This window comes from Macaca nemestrina, chromosome 3, assembly GCF_043159975.1.
Source record: "Macaca nemestrina isolate mMacNem1 chromosome 3, mMacNem.hap1, whole genome shotgun sequence".
In the NCBI taxonomy this organism is placed as follows: domain Eukaryota; kingdom Metazoa; phylum Chordata; class Mammalia; order Primates; family Cercopithecidae; genus Macaca; species Macaca nemestrina.
In genome coordinates, this window is record NC_092127.1 from 127,312,276 (window position 1) to 127,325,372 (window position 13,097).

General features: G+C 30.9%; 1 protein-coding gene across 2 annotated transcripts in view; it reads right to left on the reverse strand.

The window, feature by feature from the left end:
• Nucleotides 1-13,097, reverse strand: part of LOC105463592 (trans-2,3-enoyl-CoA reductase like) — a 124,279-nt gene that overhangs the window by 16,240 nt on the left and 94,942 nt on the right. For both annotated transcript variants that reach the window (XM_011710791.3, XM_011710792.3), the window contains exons 7-8: nucleotides 12,603-12,675; nucleotides 7,407-7,450 (exon numbers count right to left, since the gene is read on the reverse strand). In XM_011710791.3, coding sequence (XP_011709093.2) covers nucleotides 7,407-7,450; nucleotides 12,603-12,675 — 117 coding nt within the window. The remainder of the gene's footprint in view (nucleotides 1-7,406; nucleotides 7,451-12,602; nucleotides 12,676-13,097) is intronic.

Consider the following 13,097-nt stretch of genomic DNA (forward strand, 5'->3'; position numbering starts at 1 on the left):
TTAACAGCTAAACACCCTAACCGACTGGCTTTGACCCACTTCTCCGGCCGCAGGAAAAAAAGGCGGGAGAAGCCCCGGCAGAAACTCTTAGACTGCTCCTTTGAACTTGCAATTCAACATGAAAATCACCTCGGGGCTGGTAAAAGGAGGACTAGACCCCCATCTTTAGGTTTACAGCCTAATACTTACTCAGCCATTTTACCACTTATGCTTATCGATCGTTGACTCTTTTCAACAAACCATAAAGACATCGGAACCCTGTATTTACTATTTGATGCATGAGCTGCTGTCTCCCGTGGGGGTGTGGCTAGGCAAAGCGTTTTGAGCTGCGTGTGCGTGCTTGATGCTTGCTCCTCTTGGTCATGATGATTTATAGGGCGTCTTCACTGGAGCGGGGATGCTTGCATGTGTAATCCTGCTAAGAGCTAATAGAAAGGCCAGGACCAAGCCTATTTGTTTATGGGGTGTGCAAACCCATCTAGGCATTTTCAGTGTCTTGCTTTGGGTGGGTTTAAGCTACATAAACAGGGGTGTTAATGTAATTGTGAGGTAGCTTCTTTCGGGTTGTGTGAGAGGGGTCTATTGTGGGTTGGTGTAAAGGGTGTTTAGTGAAGTAAATGCTTGTTAGTTGAGAGAATGGCAGTTGGAGTTGTGCACACCTAAAAGATAAAAACGCAAGCTCTGATCGGATATATTAAGACTTTTGTTTTTGGGGTTTGGCAAGAGTGGGTTTTGGATGAAGGTCGGAGATGGGGGTGGGGGGGTTTGACGAGGTATGGTTGTGGTTTATTGGCGTGGTAGGAGTGGTATTTGGCTAAGATGATTATTGGTATGTCCTACAAGCATGGATTAAATAACACCTTGCTAAGGTTTGCGTGGAGCTAGGATATTGAACGTAGGTGCGATCAACAACTGCATGTACTAGGAATCAAAGACAGGCGCATACAGGACGGGATGTGGTGGGAGTCAGCATTCTGCAATGGGGTTGCGTGCAGACCAGAGATAAAAGACACCAAATGCATGGAAATCTCCCGTGACTGGTTAATAGGGTGATAGACCCGTGATCCATCGAGATGTCTTATTTAAGGGGAACGTGTGGGCGATGTTGGTTGTTATGGCCCTGAGGTAAGAACCAGATGCCGGATACAGCTCAAGTATAGCTACCTCACAATTACATTAACACCCCTGTTTATGTAGCTTAAACCCACCCAAAGCAAGACACTGAAAATGCCTAGATGGGTTTGCACACCCCATAAACAAATAGGCTTGGTCCTGGCCTTTCTATTAGCTCTTAGCAGGATTACACATGCAAGCATCCCCGCTCCAGTGAAGACGCCCCCCCTCCTAAACACTTCTGTATTACTTGCATCTGGGGTTACAATCACCTGAGCTCATCACAGCCTCATAAATAATGACCGAAAACAAACAATCCAAGCCCTACTCATCACAATCCTACTAGGTACCTATTTCACCCTACTACAAGCCTCGGAATACTTTGAAGCACCCTTCACCATCTCCGATGGCATCTACGGTTCAACATTCTTCATTACCACAGGCTTCCACGGACTCCACGTTATTATTGGATCCACATTTCTCTTTATTTGCCTCATCCGCCAACTACTATACCACTTCACATGGAACCATCACTTCGGCTTTGAAGCTGCCGCTTGGTACTGACACTTCGTAGATGTTATCTGACTACTCCTCTACATTTCTATCTATTGATGAGGATCCTACTCTTTTAGTATAACAAGTACAATTGACTTCCAATCAATCAGTTTTGACAACATTCAAAAAAGAGTAATTAACCTAGTGCTAGCCTTAACAATCAACACCCTATTAACCTCGCTACTGATAATTATCATATTCTGGTTACCCCAGCTCAACTCCTACGCAGAAAAAACTAGCCCCTACGAATGTGGATTTGACCCCCTAAGCTATATATATATATATATATATATATATATATATATATATATAGCACCTACCTAAAATTAATAATAATACAATATCAATACATATAAAAGTGTGTGTGTATATATATATATATATATATACACACACATATTTTTTGAGACAGAATATTGCTATAGGGATACTCAGGCTAGAGTGCAGTGGCATGATCTTGGCTCACTACAACCTCTGCTTCCCAGGCTCAAGCAATTTTCCTGCTTCAGCCTCTCGAGTAACTGGGATTAAAAGTGCATGCCACCACGCCCAACTAATTTTTGTACTTTTAGCAGAGATGGAGTTTCACCATGTTGGGCAGACTGATCTAAAACTCCTGACCTCAAATCATCCACCCGCTTCAGCCTACCAAAGAGCTGGGATTACAGGCATGAGTCTGTAGGTGCCCGGCCGACAGGTGCAATATCTTATAATTTTATCATTGGAGCAATAAGTAATAAATAGTCATTGTATTAATTTAATTGAAATGTAGACATTGCTATAATGTTCCTAACACTAATACTTTTCATCTTTTTCCTTTGCCAAACATTTATTCACTGAAAGAAAATAGCTTATGATGCATCTTTAGCAAAGCATACTTATATTTGCCTGTTATAGCTAGACATGCGAATATGTCCTAATAGATACCAATGAAGAAATATGTTGTAATAATATACTCATGGTTTGCTTACAAAGGTGTTTCTCTAATAAACACTTGCTTTCATGGACAAAAAAAAAAAAGTGTCTGATGAATCTTCAAGAAAGCACACTTACATGTCTTCTAAAACTAGAACTGTAAATCTCTGTAGTATGAACCAATGTAGAAAGAAATGTGATAATAACATACGCTCAGTTTGTTTAGAGTTTCAGTCATTATTACTTTATCTATAGCAATAATAATAGTAATAATAATAATAATAACTATATCTTATGTTTTATTTGTTATACCTGAATAAATACTTCAAAAATAAGGACAATTGTAGCTAAATATATTATTACAAAGTTTCACGTAGGAAATTTATTAACTATTTTGATCTTGGACAATTCAATTTCTACTTTAATAGATCATGCATATCCACATAGACTTAACTGCTTTTGACAATGTAAGCCAGTATCACAATGCTTCAGCATTCATAAATATTTTTTCTTATGATAATTTTTATTACTAAGTTCATAAATTTACAGAACTTTTTCAATTTGCACTTTCTGCACCTCTATTATGTCTATTATGAAGCTCACTCATACACATTTCTATTTTTTATACAGACATAATGATAACATGTATTGTGCTTTAAAATAAATACATTTAGTGTTAATTTTGGGTTTAACTGAAAATATATATACTAACCAATATATTTTCACCTTTCAAAGTAAACAATGGTAAGACTCTAAATAAAAGTTCAGATGTTGCATTTATATTCTTGCATAATGTGAAATTATATATCTAAATATTTTAATGTATTTTATGAATTTATTTGTTGCCTGAAACAATTATTTTATGCATAAACTTTGCTATAGGAAATGCTATTATCAATCAATAAAAATAATTCAAATCATTTGATTTTGGAATTTACTTAAGGCTTAAAATTATTTCATCTCTACTATGATGCTCCATTTCATTATCACAACTTTGGGAACACCAGAATTATTTTTTAATTTATAGAGCTCTCATGCAATACTGTATAACACAAAAATATGAAAATATAGCATAAAAATAGCACCATAAAATAAATCTCTTCAGAAAGAAAGTTAGTTTACATATACTAACTCTGCAGTAAATGATGATTAAAAACATACATGATTTTTTCACAGTTCTTTTTACATTAGATTCAATATCACATATTCTAACAAGTGAAATCTTTATAGTTTTATAATCACTGCTGATTTTTATTTAAATCATTACTCTTATATTTCTACAATTTGGAGTAAATTAGTCGTAGTTCAAAACAGACAATTATTATAAGTTATAATGAAATGAGTGAAGCACAATATTGCCATTAATTTTATGTCTTTAGTCAACTAGTCTGCAAAATCAATCTTTAATAAGTAATGATCCCCAAAAATTTAAGTATAAAAGTTGGTTTCTATGCATGTTATTCTTTATATCAGATGCTTCAGGAAATTTGAGATGAGAGCAAAATGGCAAATGATGAAAACACACAGAGTACTAGACTTTGTTTTCAGTCAGTAAGTATAAATCCTTTTATTGGTACCTATCAATGGTAGGTAAGTGATCAGAAAATGTGTCACAACCAAATCTCAGTAGACTGCTGAGAATGAAAGCACTGAACTTTGGCACCCTTTTTTTTTCATGTATCTTATCCATAAACACCAAATTTCATGAGCAGTTTCTTGGCCTTTGTGTGGTTTATATAGTAAAGGCTTGCTCTCCTGTTTTAAAAGCTATGATAAGTTGTTCTCAGCATCCTCTCCACTAATCAATGACCAGTTCTGTACCCGAGGTTCTTTTCAGCTAAATATTACAAAAAGAGGTGTACCTACTTGATAAAAGCATATTTTTTTTCTTCTCCAAGATTATTTGCATTTTAGGAATAATTTTAAAACACGTAAGTGACTGAATAACTAATGAGAACACTGAAGACACAGAGGCAAAACCAGGGAAAAGAGTTATTTTAATTACTTTGTAAGCCATGTCTTATATTTTATTATCAATTCCTCCCACTTCCTTCATTTTGAAGACATTAAGAAAGGGAAGAAAAAGAGTTCGTTTTTGGTAAAATCCTCATTCTGCAAAGAATTGACAAACTTTAACAGCTTCTGGAGAGTAAACATAAAGTTAAGGGGACAAGAAGATAAAGAAAAAAGGCAGGTTTTTAATATAAAGTACATTTTGTTTTGCAAATGTGATGTTGTTATTTTTGTTTGTTGGCTTTTGGGTGTAATTGGGCTCAGAGGATGAGGCAGAGTCATGGAAATATAAAGAGATCAAATTATAAAATGTATTCACAATATTTACATCAGACAAACAAGATTGCATCTAAAATTTGTGTGAAAAGTTATTCTGATGCCTTCATAAATTTGCCTGTATTTGATTCTCCTTAATTTTTCCTGTAGATTTGTCATACCTGGACGTATCTGAGGAATCAAACTTGTGTTGAAAGTTAGAAATAATTTAAACCAAGGGAGAAGTGATAGACTATTTCTTTGAATATAATAGAGAGAGAAAAAAACCTCACCAAAATCGAAGAATTTTCCACAAAATAGGAGCCTGATTTTACAACATATTATGTACACATTGTAAATTATTTTGTTTTCCTTACAATATATTTTGCTTAATATGAATCTAATATGTCTTATATTAGATTCAGTTTCCTAACACTAATATCTTAATATCATATATTATTTGTGAAAGTTAAATATGTCTTAACAGTAAACACTACTAAGAAATTTCAGGACTAACAAGTATTCTTGATTTCTCATGACAACTCATGTGTGTCAAAAAGTCACAGTGGCCATTCTATCTTATTTCTAAATTTTGCTTTTCTATGGAATGTAACTACATTCAATATTTTCATTTTTAAGTGAAGTTTTCACCTATACTTAATATTATACTATCTATAATTAAAGCACAGGTTTTAATTATATTACTTTCCATTTAAAAAAATATTTAAATCTAAAGATTATAGAAATTTAAAGTTTATCAAATTGTTAAATCTGTTATTGAAATAGACAATGCTTGTTACGTGCTTAAATGTGGAATTAAAGTATCACATTTACCTATTTCATTTCTATTGGACATAGTCTATTACACCATCTATCAGTGTTTGTTTAATTTAGCATCTTGGGCTTTATTAATTTTTGCCTGAGGCTGTATGAAATATACTTGATTAATAAAGTGCTATGTGAAGAGGAAAAAGCAGTAGCTTAATAAGAAGGCAGAAATTTTGAGTCTCTGGGAAAAAAAAAGTATAATTGCAAGCTATTAGAATTTTGCTTATGTCTAATTATGTCTCAATATTTTAAGAAAAATATTATAACGTGTATAACATAACTTTTTAATAAAAGATATGACTTTCATTAAAAGTTTTATTTTATAGTATAGTCATTCACATTTGAGAAGAGGGAATAAATACATACATAGCCATATTATATTGGAGAAAAGGGAAGAAATCAATAATATTATATGAAAAGGGAGTTGTCTTAATTACACAGAAAAAATTATAACCCACATTGTTTTTGAAAAAGTGGACAACATCATAAGGATAAAAAGCAGAGGAATAATCAGATATTAATCTAAAACATACTAAAATTAACAACAAATAGGCAGTTATTATTTTTTTATCCATAAATTTATTCTTCTCTTCCGTCAGATTTACTGAGTAGTTAATATCAGAACATTAGTCTTAATACAAGAGGGGTTGTAGTACACTGTATACAACATTGCATAACGCTGTAACAACACTTGAACCACAGAATTCCTCTCCTTGAACAGTATGCACTATTGGAAAATTACAAGGCTGTGATATATTTTCAACATATTGTTGAAGAAATTCCAAATACATAAATATTCTGTGCCATTTATTCAAACAAATAATGAGTTCCTGCTATGCCAAACTATATGCTGAAAAGACAAAAACAAGATCTGTCCTTTTCAAAGCCAACACACTGGAGTACATACTTACTTAAACTATTAACTAAAGATACGTAGAGAGAGAGAAAGCAAGAGAGGGTCATGTGAGAACTCCTTACAACGTGTGGTGGGTGATTTATGACCTGTATAAAATGGTTAGAAATAAGTTGTTGAACACAAACTTTGCAAGAAATATGAATTCGGAGATGAATTATAGGAGTTCACTAATTTATCAATGACAGGGATGAAAGGAGAACATGAACACAGAATGAAAGCAAGGAGTTATAGAGCATATAAGCATTTAAAAAAAAGTGTCAGATGAAATAATTAATGCATTTTAGAAATAATCAAGAGTCTTGGGTACCCAGATTGATTTTCACACAATTTTATCTATATACATGTTTATTTACATAGAACAATCTAAAGAAATTGAATGAGAACAGTTTAGAAAGGGCCAGGTTTTATTAAAAAGGCAAACTCTGTGTTCATCTTGAATTAGTTAAATTAACAATTATGCCAAAGTGTTTTTGAGGTGTTGATCTGTAGGATTTGCAAACAATTTTTGCTCTTTATAGGTTGGTAAATGTGCATACAGTAGGATCACTGAATATATATTTTTCAAATATTTATTATATTTCAAATAATAATCAAATGTTACAGATGACTACAACATTTTGATTATAAAATTTAGAGAGTTAAATACTTGATTATAGAAAGTTATTTTATTTACTTCATTTTATATCATTACGTATATTATATAAATATATATCGTATTTTCTACATGGCAAATCCTCAGATACAGTCTGTTTTTCTTCTTAATAATAACAAAATTAGAGCATGAATAGCAAAATATATATGTGATACATACCAGAAAATTGATAGCAGATACTGTGATTTGCCTGTTTCCAAATGCTGGAGAATAGAAAAAGAATATGTCATGCAGATACTCATAGTTTGGATTGTCAAACATATAGACATAATTCAGTCAGTATTTATTGCGTATAATTATTCTATAATCAGTAGAACTGTCTAGTATGTAATTCACCTTTTGGGATGATACTTTTGCAATCTAAAGCGTTGACGTTTTTTTCCACATGTACTTTTTTTTTTTAGTATCATAATGATATTTAAATTACAAATGGAATATATTACTAATTTGTATTATTAAACACCTTGAAGGCAGATTTAGTATTTGTCCCATTTAAAAAGCACACTTAAGTATGGCTAAGCATATAATGGCACACAAAATAACTCTCGTTTTTAATGTTTAACAATAAAAAGAAAAATGCTGATTACAGTCATTTGTTTTATATATTGGTAACAGATAGAATTATAAGTATTTTATATTTTTATTATACAAAATACATGATGTATTACTTGTCTTACCTTAAAATAAAGAAAAATATAGGTTAAGTTCCAAAGGGCAGATAAAGAGTAATGTAGAAAGCACCATTCAAAGCAATGTTCTAAAGGCAGGGTTGTTCATGGTGGAAACGTTGGAATATTCAATAATAATAAAAATAGAATATTTGATAAACTTATCATCATGTTTATTAAGTTTCATTCCTATCTTCTTGTTTTGTGTATGTGAGCATGTAAATTGTATTTATGTAAACACATTTACATCTACATATAAAAATATTATCCCTCATTTTAAAACGTGCATTTTTCACCTAACAATATGTTTAAAGGTTTTTCAACATTACTAAACACTCATTGTCATAACTGTAATTGAATCTTCATAATAATGCATGACACGGCTAGCTCTTAAAACATTAATTATAGAATGACTGAAAAGTTCACTTTAATTTTATGTGTGATAAATAATACTGCTTTGAACATCTTTATGTATAAATCTTTTACTAAATTCTGTTTTTCTGGGGTAGAAATTTAAAAGTACATTTTGGTTAAAGGTTATATAAGTATTTTTCATAGATAAATATTCATAGAATATGTATACAAACCACATGTACATGAATTGGAAGTTTTGTTTTTGTGAAGTTTGTATATCTAATAGTAAAATAAAATATATTAACAGAGAATATTTGAGAAATAGAGAAAAGTGGTAAGGGCAAATAAAATGGACAAAAATCTCATCAACCATAGAAAGTCAGTGAATATTACAATTTTCCCCCTTGACATATTCATATATGTTGTATATTTTTATAATATTTGATATAACAATTGTATAACTTTTCTCTTAACATAATGTTACACCACTTTTGCCATATAATTAAACATTCTGCTCTTGACAAATCACAATTGGTTGATATGCATCTGCATCAGCCATAATTATTTTATTTATACCTACTATTCAATGTAATTTTACTCATTCAACTATAGTTATCAAGAATTCGCATGACCGGCACTGAACTGTGTGCTTGTGATAAACTACAGGAAAAGATGAAGGCAATCTTAATTGAACTTATATTCTGACCTGGAAAAGTACTAATCACATGATAACAAATGGAAGTTTGCAAGATCGATAAGTGCTGCTATACAGACCTATGTAGTATTTAATAAAATAACCAAAAAGGATATTTTGTAATATGGGAGATCACGGAGGATTCTTCTAAGTACACAATTAAGCTTTGATTTATAAAAATGGATAGGCATTAATATAAAGAAGAGAGAGTTCAGAGCACATTAGTCAGAGGACAGTAAACATACGCCTTATTCTTATTTTTAAATGAAAATGAAAAATGATGTGATAATAAAAAGTATCAAGTGAAGAGTCTAATATTTTTCATATTGATTTCCAAAAAAAGTTATAGGTAGTGTAAAAAGAAATAAACTTTCTCTTTACAATAGTCATTATAACACTTATTATTTAATAATATTTTATAATTTATATAATGTTTCACATTCAGATAGGTAAAAATAACCTAATAGGCCATTATTCTTTGATTATGTTGAGAGTAGACATTTATATGTTACGATTTTTGAACCTATACATTCTGATATGGGGATATTAAAATATTCCTGCCATTGGGCAGTTTTACAATTTTGATAACGTATTTCATTTATTTGTATTTAAATATTATTCAAGAAGTTGGAAAATAAATTTTCTAGTAGAATATGTGTTGGAAATATGCATACAACATGTTTTTCAATTAAGTTAGCTTTTATGTATTAATGTAAGATGCTATTAACTTTATGAGGCCAAATTTGATGAGAATAGATTGTGGTGATAATTGTGATAAAAGTCAAACACTGTTACCAAGGAGAATTAAGAAAGAAATTGGAAAAAGACCGGTTGGCATAGAGCACAAAGAACAGTAGTGTCAACTATGACAACAAAAACAACAGAAAACCAGAAAAAATAATAATCATGGCCATAATGTAAGAAACAATATCCTAAATTAAAGACTTCATTATGTATGCTGAAGGGACATATCTTATATAAAGTGAAAATAAAGAACATGTGATTAAAGATTAAACAGGTAAAATCCAAAAATCCAATATCTTTTCTTTTTCTAATTTTGAGGGTAAAATGAGGGAAACTATGTTGTAAGCATGCATAATTTAATGAAAATTTTCAATAGGAACAACATAAAAATTGGATCAATTTTCTGTTTTGCAACCTTAAGCAGATGGATTTAATGCAGCAAAGTAAGATATATTAAAACAAAAATTAAAGGAATTACTGATTTATGTGAATTGTTTCATTTCATCTTCCTTAAATATGATTATTTATTAAGATTATAAGTGCTTTGCTGAAAATAGCTTTAATATGTACTATTTTCTTTTTTGTTACCTTGTCATAGTTGCTCTATAATTATTATTATATCTTTTACTGTTAAAATAATGTAGGAAGAAGTGCTTTTAAATATCACCTCATTTTGTTTTAAAATGTTTCGTGTGCTTATATTATATTTTTAGGGTTTATTTTATCTCATCTAAAGATAATGTTGTTTGTGCTATTTCTACTTTGTGAGTACAGAAATGAATTTTTATGATGTAATATATAATCAATTTGTAAAATTAAAATAAATCTATTAATTATAATCAAAGTGTTGAAAAGGGAAAATATTCTATCAAAGTCTTAGAAACTAATAAGAAATGAAAGGGAAGGTCTTTTGCCCCATAAATATAGAAAAGGGTGAAATTTTACAAAAAAAAAACAATGAATGGCATAAGCATGGAACAAATTAGAGGGAGTCTCTGGGTCCTGTTATTTGTCAAAAATGTGTATTAGGTATCCTAAGCCCATATAACTAACACTTTAAGAAATAGGAGGCTCTACTATCTGGGTCAAAACTCAAGATAAAGGTGATATGCTTATTTTTGTGAAGGGGATCTCCATGATAATGTCTATGCAGAATTTATGTGTCTGACTGACTGTGGATTGGCTAACCTCTTGCACAGTTTACTGCTATCTGTAGCTACGTTATAGATTCTTTTCCACTTATTTGCTGAGTAAATTTGGAAAATCTGCCTATATTTTCTGAAGTTTAGCTATTCATCTGTAAAGTTGGGATACAAACAGTATAATTTTCATGTGGATTCAATGAGAGAAAATGTGCCAACTGCTTAGCATTTTACCTAATAGGAAGCCTTAACAAAAGTTAATTTATAGTTTCTCTGTTAAAGGAAAAAGCAACTTATTCTGTCATACACTGTTTTAGAAGTCATATTTTTATTTAACATGATTTAACTAAAGCATAATGGCTATAGCTCATGTATATTACAACCATGTTAAGTGTGGACTTCCTAGGCAAGATATTCATTTTCCACTTGTCATCAGTATTAAAATGCTATAATACATTTTCACAGAATTTGAGTCCTACTTATATCTTATGCATTTAAAGATCTTGAGCATAGTGAAATTATCTTTTCATGGCATCATTTTTCTAGCCTTCAATAGGGAATGTTAAAGCCACAAAATAATGTTTTAAATTAAAAATATATAGCAAATTTACAGTTATTAACATTCAGTTTTCAATAAATGTTTTACATATATTAACAAAATTAATTACTATTATTATTTTGTACCCAATATGGAAATGAAGAATTTTGCAGAGGCATATCTTATTAACATAGTCTGGAGCAATACATCTATGTGTTAAGGTTATAAAGATAATAAGTACATCTTATAAAATATTTGAAAAATTAGAAGATACAGGAAATTTTCACTTTCAATATTCAGAGTTAATTGTTACTATTAAGACCAGCTGAAGTTTTAATCACTGAAATCAATGACTTCACTTTCCAGACTGAACTAGATTTGTTGATTTTAGTGAAGGCCCTGAACATTGTAACTCTATATTACAACTTCAGCCAAGAAATTAAGGAAGTTTAAGTGATTTTCTAAAATTAAAAATAAAGTTTGATTATACCATCTATTTCCATTTATTTTAAACTTTGTAAACACCAGAAATAGCCTGCAAAAATAATTGTCAAATAAATGAGAAACCATTTAATTATTGAGTTTTACATTTTGTGCCTTATGTGCTACAGTAAAAACTGAGGAGAGAAAAGTCCACATTGAAGGAAGAAATGAAATTCCTTGATGAGGGCAACCTTTTTTCTTGAAGATTAAGAACCAAAGAATTAGGTTTCATACAGTGTACATTCAACCAAATTGTTCATCTGAGTCAAGAGCCAAGATACTTTAGTAAATTAAATCATAAACAGAAACTATTATGTAACAGAAAAATTGTCCCCTATTTTTGGTTGAATTATATTTAAAAGAATAATTAAATGTTTATCATTTACTTTTAAAATACCTGATAGCTGATTAGCATATGATTGTATAATTATATAATAATTTTCTTTTTAATTGTTGCTTTTTTATTTTATTAGCTGTTTTTTTAGAGGTTTACAACCTACTAATGTTTTTGGTGGTTCATGTAGAAACAAAATAAATAAAAATATATGGGTCAAATTGGTCTTTTAGGCCTACATAAACATTTAAAGAAATATGAAAGCAATTTTAAAACAAATTATTTCATTTTTTACTTATTCCTTTATGCTCTGCTCTTCATATTATGTATGTCATTTAGAATAGAGTTTTTAGGTTGGTCCTTTAGTACAGGGTTAGTTAAGAAGAAACCCTACATACATGGTGGTGTATACAGAGGATGATTAATGTAGTAGGCAATCCAAGAAGTAAATCCCCAGTAAAAGGCACAACTCTGCAAGCAAAACAAAACAATATAAAAGTTAGGAAAAATATGTAATATGTATTTCAATTGTGACATAAACATTTACATTATATGCATGTCACAATTTGAAACCACCCCATACATTTATATTAGACACTGCAGCATTTATACATAAAATGGTACAAATTGTCTAAGCTAAATAAATGGAATATTTCTTTGCACAATATAATAGTGAGAGAGAAGCCAGGTAGGGGATAGTTTGGCAGGCAGAGAGGGAGGGTCTCAGGAGAGGGCCAACACCTGTGGACTGTGTGCCTGCACTGCCCCTGTTATGCAGTTAGCAGGAGAAAATATGGTCAAGAAGTTCCTGTTATACCAAGATGTTTGCTCAGAAGGGACTTTCCATCCACCCACAGAGGCACAGACAAGGACCGGGGGTGTCCTAAAATGAT